The sequence below is a fragment of the Pelobates fuscus genome, chromosome 7 (assembly GCF_036172605.1).
Source record: "Pelobates fuscus isolate aPelFus1 chromosome 7, aPelFus1.pri, whole genome shotgun sequence".
NCBI classification, from domain to species: Eukaryota; Metazoa; Chordata; class Amphibia; order Anura; family Pelobatidae; genus Pelobates; species Pelobates fuscus.
This window is the reverse complement of record NC_086323.1, coordinates 55676715-55704706: the sequence shown is the minus strand read 5'-3', so window position 1 is coordinate 55704706 and position 27992 is coordinate 55676715. Positions and strand designations below refer to the sequence as shown.

Sequence of the window (27992 nt, the reverse complement as noted above, 5' to 3'; positions counted from 1 at the left end):
AGAACTCTTCTGGTTAACGGTCTCTATTGCAAACTCGAAAAATGTTCATTTGATCAATCTGAAGTCCAATTCTTGGGTTATATAATCTCTGCCAAAGGTTTTCGTATGGATCCCAAGAAACTGTCTGCCATTATGGAATGGCCTCTACCTCAGGGTTTGAAAGCCATTCAGCGTTTTCTGGGGTTCTCAAATTATTATAGGCGTTTTATTAAAGGGTTTTCTGCCATTGTAGCACCTATAACCAGAATGACCAAGAAGGATGGTAATACTCATGTCTGGAAACCAGAAGCACTCGAGGCCTTTGAATTCCTGAAGGCTTCATTTGCCTCTGCTCCTATTTTACAGCATCCTGTCTCTTCACTGCCCTTTATTCTTGAAGTTGATGCTTCTGAGATAGGGGTAGGTGCTATCTTGTCTCAAAGAGATTCACCTGAAAAGCCGTTACACCCTTGTGGCTTCTTTTCCAGACAGATGTCCAAAGCAGAGAAGAATTATGATGTAGGCAATCGTGAACTCCTTGCTATCATTTTGGCGCTCAAGGAATGGAGACATCTGCTAGAGGGTACTAGGGATCCCATCCTCATTTTAACGGATCAAAAAAACCTCTCCTATCTCAGTGAAGCAAAAAGATTGTCTTCTAGGCAGGCCAGGTGGTCTCTGTTTTTGTCTCGTTTTAATTACATAATCACATACAGACCAGGTGATCGTAATACTAAAGCTGACGCTCTGTCCAGACAATTCGAGACTACTGACAAACTCGAGGTCGATGTTACCCCTGTCATTCCGCCTGACAGAATAATAGCTACTACTGTTCTTTCTATTTCGTCTTCCCTCTTACAAGCTATTCAGGCTAAACAAAACTTGGCTCCTGGGGAGAGGCCTGCTGATAAGCTATTCGTTGATATACCGGAGAGACGAGACATCTTGTCATTATATCATGACACTAGAACTGCTGGACACCCTGGTATTTCTAAGACATTCTCAGCAGTTTCTAGATATTTCTGGTGGGCTTCCTTGCGCAAGGACGTCACCGATTACGTTAATGCCTGTAGTACTTGTGCCAGTATGAAGTCCTCCCACAGAGTTCCTTGTGGGTTGTTGCATCCGTTGCCCATACCTGAGAGGCCGTGGTCCAATATATCCATGGATTTTATTGTTGAATTACCTCCCTCTAATGGTAAAACTGTCATCCTGATGATTGTGGATCGTTTTTCTAAGATGGCTCATTTTGTGTCTCTTGTCAAATTGCCATCATCCAAGGAACTTGCCTCTATCTTTGCCAGGGAGGTGTTTCGGTTGCATGGTATTCCCACTTCGATCGTGTCCGATAGGGGTAGCCAGTTTATCTCCAGATTCTGGAGAACGTTTTGTACAGAGATGGGTATCTCCCTCTCGTTTTCTTCCGCCTACCACCCCCAGTCTAATGGAGCTGCTGAACGTGCCAACCAATCTCTAGAGCAATATCTTCGTTGTTTCGTGTCCCACCATCAGAACAATTGGGCTGACCTTCTTCCTTGGGCTGAGTTTGCTCGTAATAATGCTGCTCATGAATCCTCCGGTAACAGCCCTTTTTACGTTGTTTATGGCCGGCATCCCGTGGTTCTTCCAGCTGCATTCTCCTTACAGGGCATGCCAGCTCTGGACGAACATTTGGCTAGTCTACGTAATACTTGGGAGCAGGTTCAGTGTTCTTTGGTGGCTTCAGCTGCTCGCCAGAAGGTTCAGGCAGACAAGCATCGCAGGGCGGCTCCATCCTATGCTGTGGGAGACCGGGTTTGGCTTTCTACTCGCAATATTCGTCTTCGTGTGCCTTCTATGAAGTTGGCCCCTCGTTTTATTGGTCCTTTTCGTATCTTGCATGTGGTTAATCCTGTCTCGTATGCATTGGATCTTCCTAGGAATCTACGCATTCCTAACGTGTTTCATACCTCCTTGTTAAAACCCCTCCTGTGCAACCGTTATAGTCGGCATGTCCCTCCTCCTCCTCCGGTTTCTGTGGAGGGCCATGAGGAATTTGAAGTGGCGGCTATAATTGACTCTCGTTTTCTTCGGGGTCGCCTCCAATATCTGGTACATTGGAAGGGCTATGGGTCTGAGGAACGCAGTTGGATTTCCGCTGACGCTGTTCACGCTCCTCGCCTTGTGCATTCTTTCCACGCTCGTTTTCCTGCCAGGCCTGCTCCTCCCCGCCCGGTGGGCGTGTCTTCAGGGGGGGTACTGTAGCGGTACTTACCCTCTCCAGGGGCCGGCCGGGGTCCTCTCTTCTCGCCGCGCGCGGTCCTGCGCCTGCACGAGCCGCGCGCGGCTCAGCCAACGATAAGATCAGTCAGGCGGGCAGTGACCGCGAGAAGCGGTCACATGTCCCGCCCGACACTAAGAGCGCGCCGCGCGTCTCGGGCGCGCTCTTAAAGGGACAGTGGGAGACTAAATTAGAATCAGTCTCCCATTGGCCCCTGTCATGCCACGTTCCCCATACACTCACGTTTTGGGGGCGTGGATATGACAGGGGCCAATCAAAGTGAACATTAGGGTATTTATACTCACCTGTTTCCTTTGCTCCTTGCCCTATCGTGGTTTCTGTCCAGTTCCCTTTAGTGCTTGTATCGTTCAGTTGGTTTTTTGGTGCTTGACCTTGGCTTTGTTCCTGACTCCGCTCTCTCCTTATCCTTGCTTGCTTATCCGCTGTTTTGTCCTCTGTGTACCAGTCCTCGGCTTGTTCTACGTTACGCTGTCTCTCAGTTCCCTTGACCTCGGCTTGTTCTGACTCTGTCTTTCTTACTCGTCCTAGTCCGGCCATTCTAAGGTCCGGTAAGACGAACCCTGGTTTCTTGTCTCTTGACTATATGTACTATTCCTGCGTGTTGGGGTATATTACCGTGACACTATATCAATGTACCTACAACCTTTAATTTAGCTCAATTCCATATTTTAAATGGTTCCAAAGTGTAAGGAAATTCTCTGTTCTCCATATGAACCTTTTAATGCTAATTATATCAGTATACCTGGTATTTTATGTATGCCCATGATGCAACCATATAACAAGTAGTTAAAGGGACACTCTTCATAAAAAGAGTGAAAGATTATCTGATTCTAGCAGATTTTCAATGTTCTCAGAGTCCTGATTTATAGGACACGTTGGTGCAAAAACACATTTAGTACCCATGTCCAATTTAATTTCACATCCTTTTAATCAACTTAACTTCCTCCAGGGGTCTTGAGATATAATATATAATATATTATCCCTTAACATATAGATAAGAAATATATGAAATCCATGCAACAAACCCTGATATGTCTTCATTCAGCTATGCTATGACACACATAATGTAAGTTTAATATCATGCATTCACAAAGCTACATAAATACACTAAAGCTATATTCTGGAAAAAATGCTGGTTGCATAACCTGTCGTTTCAGAGACAAACAGTGCAGTGGGATATCACCGAATATAATTTTTGGATACTCATTAGGTTAATTCACACATATAAAAAAAGAAAACATACTCTACCCTTATGCAATGTCCTCAATCCTGGGCAGGACGCCAAGGATTCAATTGTCCATGAAAATCTGCTGGCTGGATCCAATCAAGTTGACTGACAAGTCTAGGGTAAAAAAACATCTTCGGATGTGCTTGTTTTATCATATTTAGAGGAATCAACAGTAGTTGCTCTTTACACTTCATTAAAATGGACTTCGCTTACAGGACTTTTGACATATTCCTCATTCTGATGTGTAAACATTGTTTTTTTTTTATAAATGTTTGAAAAGGAAAAGCAGTGGGAATTATGAAAGGGACAGTCAATACTTTATTTTTATTTTTCTATCTCGCGTGTTTTTCATTTGCAATCTAGGAATGAACTCATGAAAATCACTGATCTATGATTTAATAATAATAATAATAAAATAAAAAAATAGCATGGAAACTATAAAACCGGCACAGGAACAAATCGAATCGATTATAAAAAACATAAAAATATGCACACAAAAACAAGGAGAATATAGATCCACACCTATATACTGTCTGTTTAGTGGGCCCTTCTGTATCCATTGGTAAAAGAAGACCACTAAAATACCCATAATGCCTAACTCAAGGCTGATTGATAAAAATTATTCTGCACAGAAGGGGGCCCTTAAACTATACAATAACACAATTCTGCTTGATTTAAAATGCGTTGACATACAAAGTATATTCAGTTTGGGGAAAAATAATCTAACAATAAATACAACAATCCATTTCAGCTGGCTTTTTGATTCTTTGCTTTTTTTTTGTCTAGACTCATTCTGTATGAACAAAAGGGGATTTTTGAAATATGACTTTCATAGATTTATTTATTTTGTCACCCTTTATTAAACGTGCAGCTGTAACGACAGACTGTTCCTTAAATAGGGGTAGCTCAGTAGTTTCTAAACTAAGGGAACTGTAGACCAAGACAAGTATCATGTGTTTAAACTGCTGACAAAATTCACAAGACTGAGGTCTAGGGGTTTCCAATTGGTAAATATCAGGTTTTGTTGGTACAAGAGTGGTATTTGAGCATTTTGTTCTGGAAATTTCAGGAGTTTGGACTGGCTTAAAGGGACACTATCGTCACCAAAACAAGTTTACCTTAATAAAAACGTTTTAGTGTATAGATCATGCCCCTGCAGTGTCACTGCTCAATTCTCTGCCATTCAGGAGTTAAAACGCTTTTGTTTCTGTTTATGTAGCCCTAACCACACCTCCCCTGGCTGTGACTGACAAAGTCTGCATAAAAAAAATGTTTAATTTTCAATCAGATGGAAATTACTTTAAAAGTGTGTATCTTCTGCTCTTTAAATTAAACTCTAATTACATACAAGAGGCTGCTGTAGAGTCTAGCAAGCTATTAACAGAGCAGGATATAAGAAATTATACAGAATTTGCAATAAAGGAAGTATAAACATTAGATGACTCTTTACAGGAAGTGTTTAGGAAGGCTGTGTAAGTCACATGCAGGGAGGAGTGCCTAAGGCTGCATAAACAAAGTGATTTAACTCCTAAATGGCAGATAATTGAGCAATGAGACTGCAGGGGCATAATCTATACACAAAAACTTCTTGATTAAGCTAAAGTTATTTTGTGACTATAGTGTCCCTTTAATATAGCAGTCCAAAAAGAAAAAAAGGTTCTTTGACAAAGATTTATTGATGGGTCCAAACATTTCTCTGTATATTTTGTTCCAATACATGTGCATGTCTGTGAGCCCTGGTGTGCCTGGACTGTTTTTCTTTTTGGACTGTCCAAAGCATTGGAGTAGTGTTGACCACTAGTTCATCTTTTGACACCCAGTTATTAGCTCAGTTGAAAAAGTGCAGCTTCTGTGTCTTTATGGCTGAATATAGCAGACCCGATAGTTCAAGAATACAGGTTTTTATTCAATAATCAGAAAATTGCATTGAAATTACATTGTATTGAATACCAACTTGCAAAATTCAGCATGAAATACCTAAGCTATATTTGAGTTGGCGGTTTTGTTCCAAAGCAGCTTTTTTTTGCCTAAATATTGCAATTTGGTTTTCAATCCACTATAGTTGGCTATTTGGTAAATAAACCATTAAACCTGAGGAGAAGAAGAACAGTACAGGATAAGACATGGGTAGCATATAGGGTGAGACTGGATTATTAAAAGAAGGCAAAGTATAGAAAATAAGCAGCACATAAATCATAGCAAATATTTACTACTCTGTCTGTCTAGTAAAAATGCAGTATTACTCTGTCTGTGTACTGAAAAGACTGTATTAAATGAATTTATAGTGTAATAGAAATCTGTGTTTCTTACCCTATAACTACCTTTGCATCCAGTCCCCCTCCGTTTACGGATGTGTGTGTATGTATAAGGATAGGGATAAGGAGATCAATAGAACCCAGAACATCTTAAGAACTTAAGTATCTATAGTGATAACACCTTACATACTTGTCCAGATCTGGCCCTGGAAGAAGACCTTGTAAGCGAGACATTGTAATTCTATTTAATTAGCTAATAACATGTTCCAGGCTGACGATAAACAGATTGTTATGGTTTTAAGAAAACTAGGCACTGTCTATAAGTGGCATATCATGACTATTATTACGGATTTGAAACAGTTTGCAATAATTAGACACACCTGGTCCATTAAAGATGCTAGGTGCAGATATGATCCAAGGATAACAAGCAGTTGATAGCATGCAAGATTCTGCAGTCTTATTGGCCAGCTGAGACTCATGGGTAAAAAAAAAAAAAAAAAACACCTGCTCTTATGAGAGCAAGTTCCATTTATTCTTATTGCCAGTTCATGACTCATTTTTTTTATATTTGTTTTTGTAGCCGTAGAATACACATTTTCTCGTTGTGAAAAAAAAAAATGCCCCATATCTCTCAAATGTTTCCACAAGCTTACTGGGTCTGTGACACTATGCGGGTTTCATTACCTGAGTGTATCTGTGTCATAACTGGAGGGGGTTGAGGGGGTCAGACACAGAGAGTGCTGCATTGTGTCCTTAGCTCTGTAATTGGGCTTTTCATAACAGCTCTTACCCTCTCCATTTATTTGGTTAAAATGCTTTAAAAGCATTTATGCCCTCTCGTGTTTCACACAAATTGCTGCCTTGTATGTATTGCTGCCTTGTAAATGTATTCACTGAGAGGATAAGGCATATTTTTGTATTATATCTAGATAGTGTACATTATTTAACATGCACAATTCTGTCCTTAAGGTTTTGCAAAAAAAAAAAAGATACATTTATATCATGTTTCTCTTTATCCCTTTATCTCTTTATCCCTGGTTGAACAACAAAGGTACGTACACACAGGGGTGTAACCACTAAACATTAAATAGTAGAGAATCAAGAAGAGAATTTAACCCCTTAAGGACCAAACTTCTGGAATAAAAGGGAATCATGACATGTCACACACGTCATGTGTCCTTAAGGGGTTAAAGGAAGTTGAGCTAAAAGAATAGTTAAGTCGGCTTAAAATTTATATTGAATGTCCCTTTCTTGACCCAGTGAGGTTTAGTCCCAGTACATTGTGAGGCATGGCATTCTTTCATACCCCTCGCAGCAACACCAGATATGGAAATTGAATCCAAGTCTAATCAACTGTGAGATCAGTAAGAAATGTAAAGGAGAATTATAGGATTATTCACCAAAGTAGGAGTTATCGTGACCAAAACAGACTTTTTTTTCCTGTTTAACTATTTTAGCCTTTGAAATTCACTTTGAATACCCAACAATTAGCTTTGTTAGACTTTTCATAAGCCCAAACAACACTGATGTGCAATTATAGTTTTGCCCTCCAAACCAGGTGAACTAGATCAGAACAAATTGCATTTTTTTCTGATGAAGTATGTAACCACATATTAACTTTTAATAAAAGGTGTTCAAGATGTGGTCAGGGGAACATTTAAAGTTCAATAATTGGAGTTGCAACAACAAATGTCACAGAATAAGGCATTTATTCCACCAGAGTGAACTCGGCAATATTTCGACCAGTCAGGTTCATTTGCAAACCGTTTTTGTTCACTGCTCTTAACAAAGACCTTGATGGGCTAAAACTTTGCTGAGTCCATTTTCTGGTGAAATAAATCTTTTTTTTTTCTTTTCTTTTTGTTTGTGATATTTGATGTTGCAACTCCAATTATTGAACTTTATTGCTTGAGAAAACTTGGGAAGATAATCTGGAATTTGCACCCAAACATAAGATGTAGCACAGAACCAGGGTCCTATTTTCTCTACCACTTTTAACAACCCGTAAGATGAAATTATAGGTACTCTTCAAAGACACTGGTCGATACTCTATTAGGTCCTTGATTGAAATTCAACATTCAGGAATATCCGAGAGTTACCTTAAAAACATACTGGCCCCATCTAAATATGTTTCTGCGGGGGGGGAGGGGGGGGGAGTGTTACTAAAACAATCTAAAAGGCAATTTTAGATGTGGGAGTACTCGTTATCTTACTTGCCAATATCTGTGTCATGGAACCACTCGCTTTGGAGTGGTACCTGGGGCTTTAGCTGTGGCATATTCCCTGGCAGTTCAAACTCGGGAGCTGAGGGTTGGGCTATCTTTGTCTTATTATTATTATGTTATTATTTGTATAACAAATTCAGCAGCGCTTTACAATGGGTGGACGGACAAACATGTAGTTGTAACCAGACAAGTTGGATACACAGGAACAGAGGGGTTGAGGGCCCGGCTCAATGAGCTTACATGCTAGAGGAAGTGGGGTAAAGTGACACGAAAGGTAAGGATAGTATTAGACTAATGACAGTTGCAAGAGAGGAATCAGGCGGGAGGTATTAACAGTTTAATTCATACGCTTTTATGAAGAAGTGGGTTTTTAATTATTTTTATAAGGAGTGGAGACTGGGTGAGCATCTAACGGAGGAGGGAAGTGAGTTCCACAGGAACGGTGCAGCCCTCGAGAAGTCTTGAAGGTTAGCATCAGAGGTGGGAGTACGGACAGAAGATAGACGTAAGTCTTCAGCAGATCGTAAGGGCCTAGACGGGACATACTTGTGTTTTAGGGAGGATAGATAGGTGAGAGCAGCATTATGTAGAGATTTGAAAGCAGGAACCAGAATTTTAAATTGAACCATATATCTTACAGCAACCCAATGTAGGGACTGACAGAAGGGTGAGGCGTAGGAGGTGCGGGCGGACAGGAAGATGAGCCTCGCCCTGCATTCATTATGGACTGTAATGGCGCAAGTTGGGTGCACGTAAGACACCTGAGAAGTGGATTACAGTAGTCAAGTTAGAAAGGACAGTGAAATGGACCAGCACCTTAGTTGTATCTGGCGTTAAGTAGGGTCAGATGCATGCAATGTATTTGAGATGGAAGGATTTGGCCATAGACTGAACATGAGGCGTGAAGGAGAGTTCGGAGTCAAAGAGAACACCTAAGCAGCAAGCCTGTGTGGGGGAGCTGATGGTAGCACCATTGACTTGGAGGGAGACAGACACAGGAGTAGCAACACTTGAGGGAGGAAAGACCAGAATTTCAGTTTTGGTCAAGTTGAGTTTAATGAAGTGGGCAGCCATTCAGTTAGAAATAGCAGAGGGGCAGTCAGAGACACTAGTCAAGAGGGACGGAGAGAGATCAGGAGGGGACTGGTAGATTTGCGTGTTATCCGCATAGAAATGATATTGGAAGCCAAAGGAGCTAATGAGTTTACCAAGGGAGGCAGTATAGATGGAGAACAGTAGGGGACCAAGGACTGAACCTTGGGGGACACCAACAGAGAGGAGTTGGGGAGAAGAAGCAGAGATTTTGCAGCGAGTAGATCATTGGATACTTTGGTCAGTGCCGTTTCCACAGAGTGCTTAGCACGGAAACCAGACTGAAGCGAGTCTAGCAGAGAGTTGGACTCAAGGAAGTCTGTCAATCTCGCATACACAACTCTTTCAAGGATCTTGGATGCAAAAGGCAGTAGCGAGATAGGATGGTAGTTCGATGGGGAGTTAGGGTCAAGGTTAGGCTTCTTTAGAATTGGGGTTACAGTTGCATGTTTGAAGGGCGATGGAAATATGCCAGAGGTGAGAGAGATTGAGAATTTTAATGAGAGGTAGAGAAAGAGAAGAAGACAGAGTACGGATGAGATGCAAGGGAATTGGATCTAGGGAGCAGGTGGTGGGGCGGGAAGACTGGAGCAGAGCAGAAACCTCTTCCACTGTAGCGGGTGCGAATGAATATAAAACAGCAGAGGGAGTGAGGTTAGGGGAAGTATTGTAAGGGGAAGAAGAAAGATGAGAGATCTCTTCCCTGATTGTAGAGACCTTGTCAGTGAAGTGAGTTGCAAAGTCTGAGGTGGTCAAGTTAGTAGGTGGAGGAGGAACAATAGGGCGAAGAAGAGAGTTAATGTGTGAAATAGTTGTTTGGGTTCGCGGGAGGGTGTGGTTATGAGGGTATTGAAGCAATTTACTTTTGCAGAGGAAAGAGCCAAGCTGTATGAGAGCAGCATAAATTTATAGTTGAGAAAGTCAGACGCACAGTGAGACTTTCTCCAACCGCGTTCAGCAGTTCTGGAGCATTTTTGGAGGTATCTAGTCTTACCTCCATTGGCATCTTCCCAGGATTTGTGGACCGCAGCAACAGGATAAGACTTCACTCCGGAGTTCACTTGTGGGGGGTACCCCACCGAGGGTGTTGTGAGTACACATTATTCATACCCTGCTGTTCCATGACTGTATTTTACCAGTATTTCATCTCTGCTACTTAGATCACCCATGCATTTATTGTATTGTTGCACTTACTGAGTTACTCTAGCTATATTGTGTCAACTGTGAATTCATACCCCATAGCTGATTTCCTATTGGTATTTGTCTCATTATTTTAGTACCTGGGAATATTTTTAGTTTGGATACTTTTTATATTCTGTTCCTGCTGGATTGGCTATTAAATATGCTGCCCCGTTCTAATTGATTCTTTATTATCTACTAACTTCTTTTTGTTGTTGTTGTTGTTCCCAAACATAAGCTTGTAGTTGTTCTTTTCAATTATTTATTTTGGGGATTTTTTAAAGGGAACCATGGGCAATACTAGTGGAACCAACCTAGGATGAAACCCCAAGTGGGGTCCTGAAAAATGGGGTCCTGAACTACAACACCCATGCTTCTCTTGCTAGCTATAGCATTTAGAGAATTCTGGAATTTATAGGCAATAAACAGCAGAGGGGCCATCGTTTGAGATCCTTTCTCTACATAGAATGGAACAGCCTGGGCATAGTGGAGAAAGTCGACATGTGCAATGACCTGGCTATGCCAAATATTATAACAAACATGCAGAATGAACATTCTGAGTAAATCGAAAATATGTTAAATTGGATTGTGTCCTAACGAGGGACTTTGCCCTTCCCCCCTAAAATGTGCTTGTTCATTATAATGATGTATGTATAGATTTTTTTTGTGTTGTGGAATTTTGCCTCCGAATGGGCCCTTTGGAGGTTAGAAGACTTGGTACAACATATTTGTTTTGTAGGTTTTTGAGTTCTTACTGTGAGTAATGAGTCCCACAATATGTCACAATGAATCATTTCAAAGATAAGCTAATCATTTCCATGAAAGTAAAAAAATATATAAAGTCACAAGCTGTTATGCTCTTTCAAGCTGACTACATTTAGTGATAGAAGACTTTTGAGGGATAATGGCATTTTGCAGATTGCTGAAATAAGGCAGCATAATGCTGATACTTAAAGACGGCCATTTACATATGGATAATTGCCAGGCATAGTGCAGTAAGCCTTCATAACAGCTCATCTATCATTAAGCATCAAGGCATACATGTTGTAATCAATAGGAATAATAGGTCTGCACTGTCCCATATCTATCGAGGTGCAACAAATGTTTCTAGTTTATAAATATTTCCAGACCCTGGAATCTAGCTACAGGTGATGCCTCTCAATTTCAACCTGTTGTAATCATACCTGCAAGATTGGAGACTATCTTTACACAACTCATACTTCACATGTATTTACCAGTTAGGTTTGAAAATGTGTTTTGTGAAATTGGAAGTTCTTTTGGGCATTAGGAATCGTTCTACAAGCTTGCCCCTTCCTACATCTCCCTTGTTATCTCCTGTTACATTCTCTCCAGTTCCATATCCCCATAATTATTATACATCACAATTTTTCTTGGCTTCTAGAATTGGAACACAATCACTTGTTACATGCAATTGGCCATTTTCTAAATGTCCTCTCTATAATGCCTGCAAACATTTAGACATAAAAGGCCCTCATGACAGTCTGTTGTTTAAGCCCTTCGCGACCTCAACTGACCTCCTCCTACAATTCTTCTATCAGTCAAAAATCATCTGACCTTAATGCTTTCTGTAATTTTCCCTACTTCCCATCAATGTGCCCACCACCCTGACCTCTGTCACATCCCCTCATTGTTGATATTATTTTTCCTTTAGGAAAATCACTGCCCTCTCATTACATACCTTCATTAAGGGACAGTGGGACAGAGTTGGTGGCAGTTTTTCCCAGAGCCAAAGATGTCTCTTTTCATCTGTATCTGACATGCTCTATTTTATTGCAGACCAAGGTGAACTTATCAAGGCAAAAAACGGGTGCCAGATTTATCAGTGGGTAAAGCGGGCACCCATCCACCCCCACCATTTGCAGATGTACATGAGATTCATGTGTTAGATGTCACCATGGGTATGCATGCATTCACATCACAGTGTAGGCATGCATTCCCATTAAATCACATACTACATGCAAACATTCACATGGTAACAGGAATAAAAAGAAAAATGCTAAATTAAAATCACGCGATGATTCACTCATTTAGTATCTTAAACATGTTTTATCAAGTGTTTTTTTTTTTTTTAGAGAGGCTTTTTGATTGGGTTTGAATGAGTAAGGATAACTGAGACAAACAATTTATTGTAGGCAGTTTCCTGAACCCTGGTACCAAGGAGACAATTGTGGATCCTCACCTTGTGCATCAGAACCAATGGTAAATGCAGATGTTGTAGGTGATCATAAGACTCGGAGATATGTTCTAACATCTCACATACTGCAAAACAGCAGAATCTACAGTGAGGTTTGGTACTAAATTAGACACTTGAGTTTCGCTGAGCCATGTGACGAGGATTATAAGTGTCAAATGTGTGAATTCTCTCCCCCACCTCCACATTTTATATTCTTTAGAGAATATTATTAGAAGCAGAAGACTGACACAAAATATGAAGCTATAGGATATTTGAAGAGTTTAAATCTGCTGTGTGATAGAAATTCTGCATCAAGTGATTCTCTTTCACACTCAAGCTATGGCTTCTATTTATATCAGATGTAAAATAGGACAAAGACTGCATAACTACACACTAAAAATATATGGAAACCAGGGACCTTCGGCCAGGTTTTTTTAAGGGTAATTCTAAAGCTATGCCTATTAAACAATAATAGTCTACGTCAGAGCTGTCCAACTTGCTGCCCCCACTAGATGTTGCTGAACTACAAGTGCCCAAGATTCCCTGGCTGTTTCATTGAAAGAATCATGAGTTGTAGTTCAGCAACATCTGGGGGGCTGCAGGTTGGACTGGTCTACATCATAGCATGCAGATCCTTAAAAAGTTCCTACTTTGACATTGTGTCCTACTCTTCTAGCTTCTGCAGAACTCTATGGCATTAAGTAGGGCATTCCTTACTGGCATATCGTCTTTAAGAACCAGGTTGTGACAATGCAATGGATTACCGCTGGTTGTTAGGGATGTGCATGGGCAAGAAATTGGGCTCAGTTGGGCACTTCGGCAATTCAGGACTTCGGTTTGGTACTTCCGAAATTTGGGATTTCGGCAACTCCCTAAGCCTACCCCTTAACCCCATACCCAACCCTAACCAGGTAGGGTTGCAGGGTTAAGGGTAGTGGGAGTTGGCACCCAGATCACTCCAATTGGCATTAGTGGTCTGGGTTCCTGGAGTGTCCCTTTAAATTGACAATTTAATATAAGTAAATAGAATCCTTTTCTTAAAGCCCAAATTTGAAACATTTCCCATTAATTTCTCTTTTATTTCACTTTTTGATAATTAAAATTACTGTCTTTGATCTGGTCGACAAGTCACCACTTTACATGAAATAAAATATCCTCACGTAACATTCAACAGATCCGAAGGAAAAAAATATGCTAAATGCATAGGACAAAAGTAATGAAATTAATTTTACGTGGCAACCTCTTAGAAGTCTCTTGCGTCTTCGGAACAAGCTTCAATGACTGCTATGCAGCTCAATTAATAAATCATAAAGTCATCCTTTACATAAAACAAATGCCTGGCTTTCTATCAATGCATCATATAAAAAAATAAAAATCTACAAAGCGTATTGCCAGCCTGAAAAGCGTATGGCGCCGTTTTTTAAAAATTATTTTTTTTTTACAGGGACTCAAGGATTAAGTGTCATGCTTTGACCTTTTAGACTTGGAAAGAAATGTTTGTAACTTATTAAGAACAATTATTAGCAGCCTTTATGGTAAGTGTAAAGGAAAGACTTAAAAAGGCGTTAATCTTCCCATGAACGATGAATCATGAATATGAAACATTCAGTTGTTACAGAACTTGTTGGGAAACTGCTGCATGATAGGCTATTATTATTCCTTCAGGCACTGTAGCAAAAAATAACTGACAAGCAGGACAGCCATTGTTAAATATTCAGGACAATGTTCATGGTGTGGGAAAGGTCAATACATTGCGTATGTGCAGTGGGCTGACACGCAGGGCATTAGTCAGCCTGTGCAGGTGTATACTGATAGTTAATCCAACCACACTTGTGGGCTGGTCGCGCCAAATGTTTAATAAGAGCATACAGACGGATATAGTTATTCACGCGTATCAAACAGAACGTTCATAACTGTGGTGGAATTAATTCTCCCATGATGCTTTGCCAGCCCTGCTACTTCAAAATGCAATTTGAAATACATAGAATTACCTTTCTTTTAGGCAAATTACATTCCATTATGAAGAGAGCCGGGCCAATATAAATTAAATGAGACCGGTATAATGCCATAATTGAAGGTCTCAATTCGTGACCCCTTTTTCAGAACAATGAAAATAGAATTTAAAATAAATTCGATAAGAGTGACATATGTGACAAGAGAAAAGTTGTATACATTTTTAATACAATCACCTACCTGTGCTGTTCATCTCTCTCCTGCAGAATAATGACTTTATGACATGAATGTGGTAATACTTTCAAACCTGTGGTTTTAAGTCATCCAAGTCTTTAGGACACTAGCTGTAAAGCTCCAATCTGTATAAGAGCATGGGACAGGGGGATGTACTCACTAAACTGTGAGTTGTGGAGGTCAGCATTCAAGATACAAAATTTACACCAAAATATCAAAACTGGAAAAACTGTTTGAGATTTATTTTTCTTGACAACTCCTATTTTGGCCTAAATTGTATATTTGAACTCATTGTTTGGCAAATAAACCTTACAGTCTCTAATGGAACAAAATGCAGGTTTCTAATGTCTGGGAAAGCTCGGGGTACAAAACAAGTGTCCGTCACTAAGCTGTGTATTGTAATCCGAATGGCAATGTTCGTGGTGTGGGAAAGGTCAATAGTTGAAGCTATAAAACTTGATTTAGAAACTCTCCAATGCAATTATAGTCACAGTTTGGCTATGTTAGCCCACATTTTGCATTTCATATGTCAGTTTAGGGGATATACTCGCAGGTGTGTCACAGTAAAATGTGCCTGTAGACAACCTGGAAACAAACAAAAAATTAAATATATATATATATATATATATTAAAATGTATTTTCAAAATGTCTACAAATACATTAAAGGGACACTATAGTCACATGAACAACTTTAGCTTAATGAAGCAGTTTTGGTGTATAGAACATGCCCCTGCAGCCTCACTGCTCAATCCTCTGCCATTCAGGAGTTAAATCCCTTTGTTTATGAACCCTAGTCACACCTCCCTGCATGTGACTTGCACAGCCTTCCATAAACACTTCCTGTAAACAGAGCCCTATTTAGGCTTTTATTGCAAGTGCTGTTTAATTAAGATTTTCTTATCCCCTGCTATGTTAATAGCTTGCTAGACCCTGCAAGAGCCTCCTGTATGTGATTAAAGTTCAATTTAGAGATTGAGATACAATTATTTAAGGTAAATTACATCTGTTTGAAAGTGAAACCAGTTTTTTTTTTTCATGCAGGTTCTGTCAATCATAGCCAGAGGAGGTGTGGCTAGGGCTGCATAAACATAAACAGAAACAAAGTAATTTAACCCCTTAAGGACAGAGCTTCAGAAGCTTGACTTACGCTTAATGACACAAGCAATTTTTGCATTTTCTTGCTGTTTGCGTTCAACTGCAATTTGCATCTCTCTCATTTATTGCACCGACACATATTATATACTGTTTTTTAAAGGACAGAAAGGGCTTTAATTTGATATAACATATATATATATAAATGCTTACTTATTATAAAAAAAATACAGAAAAATGCAATCATAATGTGTGCATAATTAGTGCAGGTTAAGGAAAGTAATTAAAAATAAATTCATTTATTTGTTCTGATTTACAGAATATATCATGTGTCTGGGATTTTAAGATTTTTTTGGTAGTTACAGGTCACAAAGCACAAGGAGTAAAATAAAATTTTAATGTGGAGCGATTTTAGAATTTGGTATGTTTGTCTTGTAAAAACCAAAGAAAAGAAAATGCTACTTGCGCTTTCTCCTTAATCCCTATGTATATTTAGACAAATGGAGGTCATTTAGTTGCTCCAATGGCCATTGGAGGGAATGCCCGCCTGCCAACGTCAAGGCAGACCCCCCTAAGCGGGTCCTAACACTGACCCTTTAGCCTGCTTCCTTGAGCTTCTGGCAAAGATATCTCTAATGAGACAGAAAGGGGTATTTTTTATATACACCCCTATACTTATTAACCCTTAATAGGGAACACATGGGATGGGTAGCAGCATTGTAACCAGGCTGTGTGATGCAAAGTAAATACAAATACAAAAAGAGAAGTCCTGCGCTTAAGCAGCAAGGACTACAACACACATCAGCCCCAATATATAGTAAAAACCAAAGAAAAGAAAATGTTACTTGCGCTTTCTCCTTAATCCCTATGTATATTTAGACAAATGGAGGTCATTTAGTTGCTCCAATGGCCATTGGAGGGAATGCCCGCCTTGTTTGTCTTGTAAGCCTAATAGCCATAAAATAAAACAAAATTGCCACACAAAAGTATATATTTATATAAAGTAGACATCACAGGTTGTTTTGACACTTTCTACGTAGCCATTTTACCGCCAACCTCTGCTAAATATTGGAGTAAAATTGTGTTTTTTGGGGGTTTTCGCACACAAACGTATAACAAAGAACTTCTCATGTGTATTTTGTAAAGTTGGTGTGTGCTATTCCTGTACAAAGTTTTATTATGTGTTCAGTTACTTCTGCTGAATACAACGGTACCCCCATTGTATGTCTTTGGCACTATTTCGTGAAGCTACAGTGCCATATAGGAGACCTGTCCTTTTCAGTATTCACAGTAGAATTTTGAGAGACGGATTTAATGAGCCTATGCTTCCATTTGGGGTATTATAACAGTTTGACTGTTCAAAAAAAAAAACACAAAGGCCTACCATTTGTAAAAGTAGAGACACTCCAGGGTATATCATAAGGTGCATATTGTGCCTTAGCATGCCCCCATTTTTTCACCAATATATGCCAAATTATGTGGTAAAAAATAATTTTGTGCATTTTTTGACATACGGATTGCATTTTTGCTGGGCATTTTGTATATTTCATATGTGCCACTAAGTTCAAAACCTCCAAATTATGCTCAGCTAAGTCTTCTGAGTAAAAAGACATCCCCAATGAATGTCTTTGGCACTATTTTGTGAAGCTACAGTGGCATATTGGAGACCGAGCCATATCAGTTTTTACAGAACTTTGAATTTTGACGCTGGGCCTATGTGCAATTTCCAAGCATCTTCGTAAGTTTTAAATTCAAACTACCCCACAAAGGCCTACCATTTCTTAAAGTAGACACCCCAGGGTATTTCAAAAGGCATATTTTGAACCTTAGCGTGGGATAATTTTTCCGCTAGCTTGTACCAGGTGTAGTGGTAATAAGCGTTTTTTCTGCCTTTTTGACACACAAAGTGAGTTTGCACAGTATATTTTGCAAACCTTATGTGTGCTACGACTGTATAATACTTCATATGTTGCTCAGCTATGTCGGCTGAGTACAAAAATACCCCCGTATGTACCTTTGCCAGGTATATGTGGACATCGGAGGGGCACATTTGGGACACAGCCATTCCATTTTGGGATCATTTTTCCGCTAGCTTGTACCAGGTGTAGTGGTAATGAGCGTTATTAAATAAATTTTTTAACTTAAATTTTTTAACTTTTTAAAACTATTTTTTAAACTTTTGTTTTGCTTATTCATTTTTTAAAAGTTTCCTAAACTTTCGTAAAACTTTTTTTTACAGATTTAACATTTTTCTAAGCTTTTTCTTTTACCGTTAACCCCTAACTAGCAGTAAGCAGCACTAACAGTAAATTCCCCATTTTCCCATAACTCCCACCCACCCCAGCTAGCAAAATATTTAATTACACAATATTTAAATTAGTTAATTAAATTAATTTAACCCCTGAGGGTTAAAAAATAAATACAAATTAATCGTCAGGGGTTAAAAAAAAAAATTAGATCACAGTATAATACTGTGATCTGTATTTTGATCACTGTAGGCAGTGATAGACTGGCAGGGAAGGGGTTAATTTTTATTTGGACTGGGTAAAGGGTTTATTTTTTTAAATTTTTTACTTAAACGTTATTAAAACTTTTTTTAACTTAATTTTTTAACTTTTTAAAGCTTATTTTAAAACTTTTTTTAACGTTAACCCCTAGTTAGCCTAACACTAAATCCCCCAATTCCCCACTAACTTCCACCCTCCCCAGCTAGCTAAATTTATAATTTTACAATATTTAAATTAATTAATAAAATAAATTTAACCCCTGAGGGTTAATAAAAAAAAGAATTAACCCTCAGGGGTTAAAAAAAAAAAATCAGATCATATTAAAATGTAATCCCTGCCAATTGATCACTGTAGTCAGTGATCAATTGGCAGGGAAGGGGTTAATTTTTTATTAATAAGGGTAAAGGGGGGTGGGATTTTAATTTAACTTTTTTTTTTTTACACACCAGGGGGCAGGATCACTGAAGATCCGTCTTCCTGCACTTCACACTGAACCCGGAAGTGCAGGGAGGCGGAGGTGAGTATGCAGAGCACATGTGCCCGCTCAGACATGCTGTCAGAGCGGGCACATGTACTGGGACAGCCCGATCCGGTGCTCCCGGTCTGCCTCTAATACAGAGGCAGACCGGAGCACCATTAACCCCACGATCGCCGCGATTGCGGCGATCTGGGGTTAATTTTACCGCGTGACGGACGAGGTCTGTCATCAAGGGTATCCCCTGGATGACGGACCTCGTCCGTCACCCGTCGTGAAGGGGTTAAGGACAGATGACGGATATATTCCGTCATGATTCCCTTTTATTCCAGAAGTTGTGTCCTTAAAGGGTTAACTCCTAAATGACAGTGAATTAAGCAGTGAAATTGCAGGGGAATGATCTATACACTAAAACTGCTTCATTTAGCTTAATTCATTTAGGTGACTATAGTGTTCCTTTAAGGTTTAGCCTTGCTGATATTTCACTGGATTCGGAGAGATATTTTTACATATTCACTAGCAGGGTTATGCAATAAAATGTAAATTATCATGGGCTTAAAGTGCACTAGAGATATTTGACAAAAACAGTCAAACTGAAACTGTATAGCCAAATTGTTTGTGGTTAATCTCTAAATTCTCTCGACTAGAATGTGTGGAGAATTTGCACTAGAATTTTGAAAAATGTTGATCTGGAAAAATAGCCAGAATTAAGAATTTGTCCAGTTTTAATATTGTACCCTAAAATTAGCAATTCCTTTGTAAATTATACACTATTTCTGGTTTAGGGAATACAGACCAATATTTACCAAGTAGTAGGGCTTTCAACATGCACCTGTAAGCAGTATGGTGCCAAACCATTTATTTGACTTCAGCCCCTTAAAGGGACACTAGTCACCCAGATGACCTCAGCTCAATGAAGTGGTCTGGGTGCCAGGTCCCCCAGGTTTTAATCCTTCAAATGTAAACATAGCAGTTTCAGAGAAACCGCTATGTTTACATTGCAGGGTTAAAGGACCACTATAGTGGCAGGAAAAAACACTATAGTGCCCTGAGGGTGCCCCCACCCTCAGGGACCCCCTCCCGCCGGGCTCTGGGAGAGTAAAGGGTTAAAACGTACCTTTATTCCAGCCCCGGGCGGGGAGCTCTCCTCCTCCTCTCCGCCTCCGATCCTCCCTTTTGGCTGAATGCGCATGCGCGGCAAGAGCTGCGCGCGCATTCAGCCAGTCTCATAGGAAAGCATTTACAATGCTTTCCTATGGACGCTTGCGTGCTCTCACTGTGATTTTCAGTGAGACAGCCACTAGAGGATTTGGAGGCTGGATTAACCCTATTATAAACATAGCAGTTTCTCTGAAACTGCTATGTTTATAAAAATAAAAAAGGGTTAATCCTAGAGGGACCAGGCACCCAGACCACTTCATTAAGCTGAAGTGGTCTGGGTGCCTAGAGTGGTCCTTTAATCCAACCTCTAGTGGCTGTCTTCCGGACAGCCGCTAGAGGCGCTTCTGCGACGCTAGAGTGCGGAAATCGCATTCAGCGTGCAGAACGTCCATAGGAAAGCATTGAGAAATGCTGTCCTATGGACTGTTTGAATGGGCGTGCGGCTCGGGACCCGACGTCGGAGTGGGTGGAGAGGTCACCAGCGCCGAGGGAGCCTGGCGCTGGATTAAGGTAAGTAACTAACCCCTTCAGCACCAAGGGAGTAAGGCCCTGAGGGTGGGGAGGACCCAAGTGTTATATAATGTCAGGAAAAACAAGTTTGTTTTCCTGACACTATAGTGATCCTTTAACTAAAATTGACTGCTGTGGGTTCATAGATTGTCTTCTAGTTATTGAAACCCCACACCATGGGTCTATTTCTGAGCCACAGGTGGTTTTAAGACACTGCAGGGCTGAAAAACAAAGTTTCATGGGAAACTTTGGATGGTTTGTTCAGGCAGAATAATAAATGAACGAAGCCATTCTGTCACCACGAGCCACGTATTTACTATGGCAACGACTAAAAGAATAGTTAGGAATCCTGGCAGTTTTTCAAAAGAATTATGACCTCACACTGAGCAGTTAAAACCTTCTCAATTGCTCAACTGTGTCCTCATTGCTATCAATAGGAATATTTAAGATACTATAGGTACCAGTACATGTATTGAGCCAGCATGGATTTCCTGCTTAAAATCAAACATACAGATGAACAAACACACCCCAAGCATGGTGTTTATTCATCTACTAAGACATCTTAAAATATAGAAACAGAATTTAATCAGTACATATGTTGACCATTTTGCCAGCATGTGTGTAGACTGTATGTTTAAGTACAACATCATTTCTGGGAAGTCATTGTTACAGCCTGTTTAAATATAAAAAGAGTATATTTGGGGAAAAATGTGTAATCTTCAATGTTCAGTGCTACAGCACTTCACAATACTTTGCTCAAAAGGTCAGGAAGTACAAAGATTTAGCAATGCTAGCTATTTACAATCTGAACTTGTTTTAATTGCAACACTGGATTACAAGATATTTACAAATAACCTACAAGTTCAAAAGATAATTAAAAAACATAATTTGGCAGAGCAGCAAATTCTCAAATCTAAGAGTATAATAGTAAAAACGATGTTTGGTGCTCCAATAGTCAATTAATCTGTACACTAGCAAAGCTATCTATTCAACATCCTGCATTTGGATTGGTAGACTTATGGTGAACCTTAATACTACATTTAGCAATTAAAAAAAAAAAAAAAAAAAACACATATGCAACAAGTTGACCTGAGTCACACAGACTAAAATAACACATTTCTTAAAGAATTGTTTAACCAGAGGGATTGGTGAGAACAGGCATTGTAAAGAGGGGTGTCAAATCCAACATCATTTCTTGCTCATATACCATACGGATAGGCAGAGCATGTTTAGTGCTGCCTAGCAGTATATAGTATTAATATGTGTCAGGAGGAAAAGAAACTAATCAGTATGCAGCATTCCTATGCTGCATACCGAACAACAGCATTGTCATGTGCAGTAACCCATGGTTACCCTAGCAACCATTCCTTTATATGGAATAATTTGCCTGAAACTATGGAGCCTTTGAACAAGAAGCGTGAGAACGGAATGGGAGAAATTAACTTAAACATCACATGCCACAGAATCTAGCTTTGATCACATAGAAAACCCCTAATATTTCAAGATAAACTGCATGTCTCTAAAACAAATAAACACAGACAAATGAACATCTGTTGGTAGTCTGGACCTTTAAAGCAAAACCTGGCTCCGTAAAGTGGACCTCTCTGTTCTCAAAACGCCATCATTACCCTGTTAAAGTGGACCTATCACCTTAAACATACCTCCCAATATTTCAAATAGACAAAAAGGGACATTTTAAGTTCAGGATTCCGTATAGGGAATGTGGCTAGAGTTAGGAATGTTCTGAGAAGTTTTAAGCAACTAAAAAGGAATTTAGAACTAACACAGATTTCTGTTTCTGAGACACATCAACAATATGGAACCCATATAAAAGAGGACATAAAAAAATATATACTGGACCTAAATAAGGACACTCGGGAGGTATGCTTTAAAGGGACACTATAGTCAGCTAAATTACTTTAGCTAAATAAAGCAGTTTTAGTGTATAGATCATTCCCCTGCAATTGCACTGCTCAATTCACTGTCATTCAGGAGTTAAATCACTTTGTTTCTGTTTATGCAGCCCTAGCCACACCTCCCCTGGCTATGATTGACAGAGCCTGCATGAAAAAAAAAACTGGTTTCACTTTCAAACAGATGTAATTTACCTTAAATAATTGTTTCTCAATCTCTAAATTGAACTTTAATCACATACAGGAGGCTCTTGCAGGTCTAGCAAACTATTAAAATAGCAGGGGATAAGAAAATCTTAATTAAACAGAACTTGCAATAAAGAAAGCCTAAATAGAGCTCTTTTTACAGGAAGTGTTTATGGCAGGCTGTGCAAGTCACATGCAGGGAGGTGTGACTAGGGTTCATAAACAAAGGGATTTAACTCCTAAATGGCAGAGGATTGAGCAGTGAGGCTGCAGGGGCATGTTCTATACACCAAAACTGCTTCATTAAGCTAAAGTTGTTCAGGTGACTATAGTGTCCCTTTAAACTAAGGATCTCACCCTCTACCCCCAGATACTGGTGGCCTGCAACTTCTAGAATTATTTTCATGTATTAAATGGCCAGAGAGTTTGAGGTATTGTCAGTTCAGCAACTAAATTGCTGTATTTAATGGAGCCACATTGCTCAATAGCCATCGACTGTATGGAACACGTTCCAAAATCATCTACTCTAATATTGGGACTATCAATCAGAGTGCATTTTACAAGGGCCTGGATCACGTTTGTGCCATTATTACATTTAAAGTGTGCCGACGAACTGATTTCTTATCTGCCGTCACATTCTATGTTTCTATTCTGAGTTATAGGAGTTGCTCGGATTTTATTTTGGGCTACAGGTTTCCTTGTCTATTTTTGAGCACTTGCACATTAATGGTGCATGGACTGCTACTCGGGTGATATGCAGGGATAGGGGTTAATTCAACAAACTGGAAATTGTAGAAACAATTACATTGGGAGGGTACATTATAGACCAGAATAGTTAAGCTAGAAATATACAGGGTTTTTTTTCCAAAATTCCCAGTTTGACGAATACACTCAAAAGTATAGTCTATAAGTAAAAGGACACAAAGTGTACGCTGGTACAAATATATTTGTATGGGGTGTAACTCAAAATTACTCAACAGCTTAAAAACAAAAAACACAAACATAACTATGACTTGACAATTTACATAGAAGTAAGGAGTCAGGCTGGCAATGCTAACAAGCAAAGGATGTTATTAATACAATACTATGAGAAAGTTAGAGCATTGGAAATAAAATGTTATTTGTGGTGGCTACTTGTTTTGCAATTGCGGCTTCCGCGGTGATAAACAGCACATGAAAAGTGCTGCCCTGTAAAATTGATATGCTACAGGGAGGGAAATTGATTAATTGGGTTAGCTCCTGAGGGATTCAACCATGATTCTTCTTGCAGCATATGAATACTATACACTGTAGGGAGCACTGCACATCTGTCCCTCCTAAACGTTTGATTGTTAGTCCAACTGAGGGGGTGTGTATTTACAAAGCACTCATTTGTGAGATAACATACCTGCAAAATAAAGACTAAAATAACAATAGAGATGAAAAAAAACAAAAACACTTATTTTCTTTCGGTGACCTTCTCAACTTACGCTTAGGACCAAAATCCGGTATAACTGGAATTTTCATTCTTTTGTGGCAGAATGAAAAGCTTTCGGCCACGATTACGTCAGCCAGGTAAATAAATCTTATAAGTGATAAGTCTGCTTGAAGTTTAACCTACACACAGCCAAAAATAAGGTAGAATAGAGGTGCCCAAAAGGTAGATCCCCATATGTTGTAAAACTGCAACTTATGATTCTTTGCATAGACTTACAATACACCCACTGGTACACTGGAATGGTTAATGTGAGAGCTCCCATCACAAAGTAGGTGTTGCTGGTACATTATGCAGTGAAACATGCACAAACTGTTTTAGAAGAGCTTTGAATAGGCAGCGTTCAATTTACACAACTTTATTAAATAACAAAACAATTATTCAAACACCTGAGATTTGTTGACCAAGTAGTTTTAGTCCAAACTAGCCGAGTTAAAGAATTTATCCAGTTTTGATTATTGTGGTCTAGAATTCACAAATTCATTACTAATTGTCCGCATGTGACAGGTAAGTCGCTACACACCTCACCTGAGTTTCAAACTCGTCCAATAAATATTTACACATTTTTAACCAGTTACCTTAACCTAGAAATTAACTAAACAATTCTATATTCGCAATTTTACGTTTAACAATAGAGAACATAAGAGAGAAAAAAAAAAAATCACTGTCAAACTTGTGACATAGGGTTATCAGAGCGACTGTTTTCCTGGACACGTATCAGTTAAACATATTGATCGGCAGTGCACGTATTATGTAGCGATCAAATGCAGAAGGTTGGACATTAATGATTACTTAATCATGATCAAAAAATAGCAGCGTTTCTCAGTTGCTGTCATTCAGCAGGAAGACAACAGGAAAACATGGCTAATCTGGCAAGCCCACATCCTCATCACATGTAACAGAACATTTACAGGGTTATTAACTAAAAGTGTGACTTGTTGGAAAATGAAAGTGAAAATTAAATTTTTGGCAAAACTTATGGTTCAGCTTTTGTTTCTAGTCTAAAATTCACTTTTAAATCCTCAGCAATTCACACTATAGTGAATAATCTTTTAGAATGTAGAGTTAAAAAGAAAAAAAAACAGAACATACATTTAATGCCCCTTTTTGTTAATCTATTACACAATGTTTCGCTTTTTTTTTTTTTTACATTCACAAATAATCTCTTTTAGGAGTCCCTTTCATACATCATTGTGGGTGTCAGTGACTTTATGCAGGGTTCCTGTTTTTAAAGCATTCCTTTTGAGGGCAGATCAGAGCCACAGGGTAAAACTACTGCAATACGTATGTAAATATACAACACACGACCCATTTCCACCCAATATTGCCATTCACTAACTTTGCTTTAAGGCTTTTACAGCCACTCAAACCTCTAGGTCTGCAAGCAACTCCACCAGGGATATTCAGTAACGTGAGAATTCGAGGGAGAGTGAGAGGGAGAGAATGAATTATAAACTTAAGGTGAAAACAAATTAACTGAAAATTGTAGGTACGCTTTCAGTTCGGCTACTCGGGCCTAGAATTGAAATTCACTTAGAATTCTCACATTAGTAAATAACCCTGCTAATGTTTGTATTTAAAAAAAAAAAAAAAGAGAAAATTAAAGAATGACTTTAAATAATGTTAAAGTGTGCATGTTATCCAAAATGGTATGGGTAACAAGGTTCCATTTGGCAGACTGTCTAGTGGTGAACTACATTTCCCATCATGCCCTGACAAATGCCTTCCTATTGGCTAGATTCATCCATCCTCAAGATGGCTGTGTCATTTTCATTTGACTAATCTAAAGCCCACTGTTAGCGTTCTCTGATATGCGGATACAAATCAACCTGCACACTGTGCTAATCACCTTCCTAGCAAATGAATGGCCTAAATCAGATTCTTATCTTATTATGAATGCCTAGCTTGTACAATCAAATCAAACCCACAAAGCAATGTGCCTTGTGCATTATATTCATGCAGCAGACAATGTGCAGAACAAAACAAACTACAGTTTAACCTATACATTTGCTATATAGATGGCGAGCACAATGTATCTAGAGAACATAAAGAAAGTCCCACTCTATCACTTTTGCATAAGGAGTGCACTTTATCCCGTGTTTACTTTTTAGTCAATTTCTTCTGCTCTTGGAATTCATGGACCTTTTTCAGAAAATAACCATCTTGTACCATTGAGCATTTCTCGGCTGTCTGAATAAAAATAGAGAACATTTGTGTTCTAACAAACAGTTTGAGAAATCTCTTTGTGCTCTTGGATTTCACTGCTTTTAAGAAGGCCTTCTCCTGGAATAGGCGCTTCCCATCTTTTGCATTTTTAAAATGGTGGTTGTAATGACCGACGGTCTTAATGAAGAACTGCATAAACACTTCTGAGACTGTCCTGTTGACTTCTTCTGATCCCTGTGACACCTGCAGTCTACTTAGAGAAGCAATCATGTCATCTTGAAGTTTTCTAGGCAAGATGTCGTCTTCATCTCCAACTTTTTGTGGGAAGCTCCCATCACACAGGTCCACCACTAAGACCTCTTCCATAGGCTGGTGCCAAATCTGATCCAGGAATTTCTTCTGCACCCCAACCATAAAAGGTGTTGGACAACTTACTGTATCTATTAAAACTGGAGGCAGCACTGGGATGTAGGTATGTTCCCAAGTGAATGGATACAGCATGGCTGCAACAGCATGGATGCATTGAGATAACACACTGAGATCCTTTGCAGAAAACACAATCCTTCTCTCTAGCACAACAGAGGCAAATACCTGTACTAAACGTTTAGGGCTTAAACATTGCACAAGAGTCTTGAAATCAATATGTTCCAACCTGGAATCTAAAGGTCTTGTGAGTTCTATTATCTCTGTTCCAGAATCAGGAATAAAACTTTTTATCTTGACTGTTTTACCAGGTGCAGGGAAGTTTGCCTCTCTCAGTCCTTGCATGAAAGGGTATATAACTGCTGTAGCAATCTGTCTCCTCTTCTCCACCTCCTCCAAGATCCTGGCAAAAAGTCCAAAGCAGCCCATGCAGCTGATAATGCAATAAACCTCAGGAAGCCTGGCACCTCTCCCAGCTGGCAGAAGCCTCCTGCAATAGCCAAATTTCCTGCTGCTGTCCACATTGGTTAGGACAAACGAGAAGGTCTCGCTGTTGTACTCAGTAAGAGGGGTCCAGTTGTTCCCCTCTGGGAAGCAGAAGAGTGGGATGGCATGCAAGAGCCTCTCCTCCTCTTCCCTCTGGAAGCTCAAGAGGCTCTCCCTTTTTGGGAACTGGTAGGTGATCTGGGGGGCATAGTCTCCTGCAGAGTTCCTCCTGAGTGATACCACCACGAGATATTCAAAGAACGTCTGCCCGCCGCTCAGTACTGACCTCTGCTGTGGGTCCTCGCAAGACTGTCGGCAACCAGAGCTGGCGTCTGCGGTGGAGTTCCCTACAGAGGTGGGCTCCCTGGTTGAGGATTTCCTACGGAAACTCCGGCGCATAATTCCAGCCAGCTGATCCATGGCAAGTCCCACACTGGCCAGACCGTCTCTTAACGTGGAGTCATGCTTTGCAACGCGTCTCTTCCGCGGTCTATAGACTACCTTTGTAGTAGATTGTCCACTTCCTGAATAGGCTGTCTCTCAGTATCTACTGCACGCTGCACCTCCTATTCTCTGACCTTGGGCTAACTGCAGGCACACCTAGCTTGTTAACCTCCTTTCAGTTTTATTATTCCTGGTTCCCCTTTCCCAATCCTTCCCTGCTTTAACTAAGAAGTAGTCTGTCATGTAAACAAACATGCTAATTATTACTGGAAGGATATGGAAATAAAACTTCACTTCTTGTAAATAATTTAACTGTGAGCTGGTTTTTGCTATGGGAATATAATCACAGAATGTTTAGTAACACTGGCTGTTGCAACAATTGTTTTTGGTTTATCAAACTGTACTTTAATAGTTGGAAACATTTCGAATTTTTTTAAAATCTTTATTTTTTAATTTTTTTTTTTTTTTTATACAAGTAAACTCTGGTATGCTAAGTTGCAGTGGAATTCAACTCCCATCACGCTCAGTCAGGCA

General features: G+C 39.6%; 2 protein-coding genes across 8 annotated transcripts in view; one reads left to right on the top strand and one right to left on the bottom strand.

Annotated features, from left to right (window-relative positions):
* Positions 1 to 27992, top strand: part of CACNA1E (calcium voltage-gated channel subunit alpha1 E) — a 738678-nt gene that overhangs the window by 508055 nt on the left and 202631 nt on the right. The window lies entirely within an intron of this gene.
* DENND2D (DENN domain containing 2D) lies at positions 25555 to 27632 on the bottom strand. The gene has a single exon (XM_063428306.1). The coding sequence runs from the start codon at positions 27432 to 27434 to the stop codon at positions 26040 to 26042; it is 1395 nt and encodes a 464-aa protein (XP_063284376.1). The 5' UTR covers positions 27435 to 27632; the 3' UTR covers positions 25555 to 26039.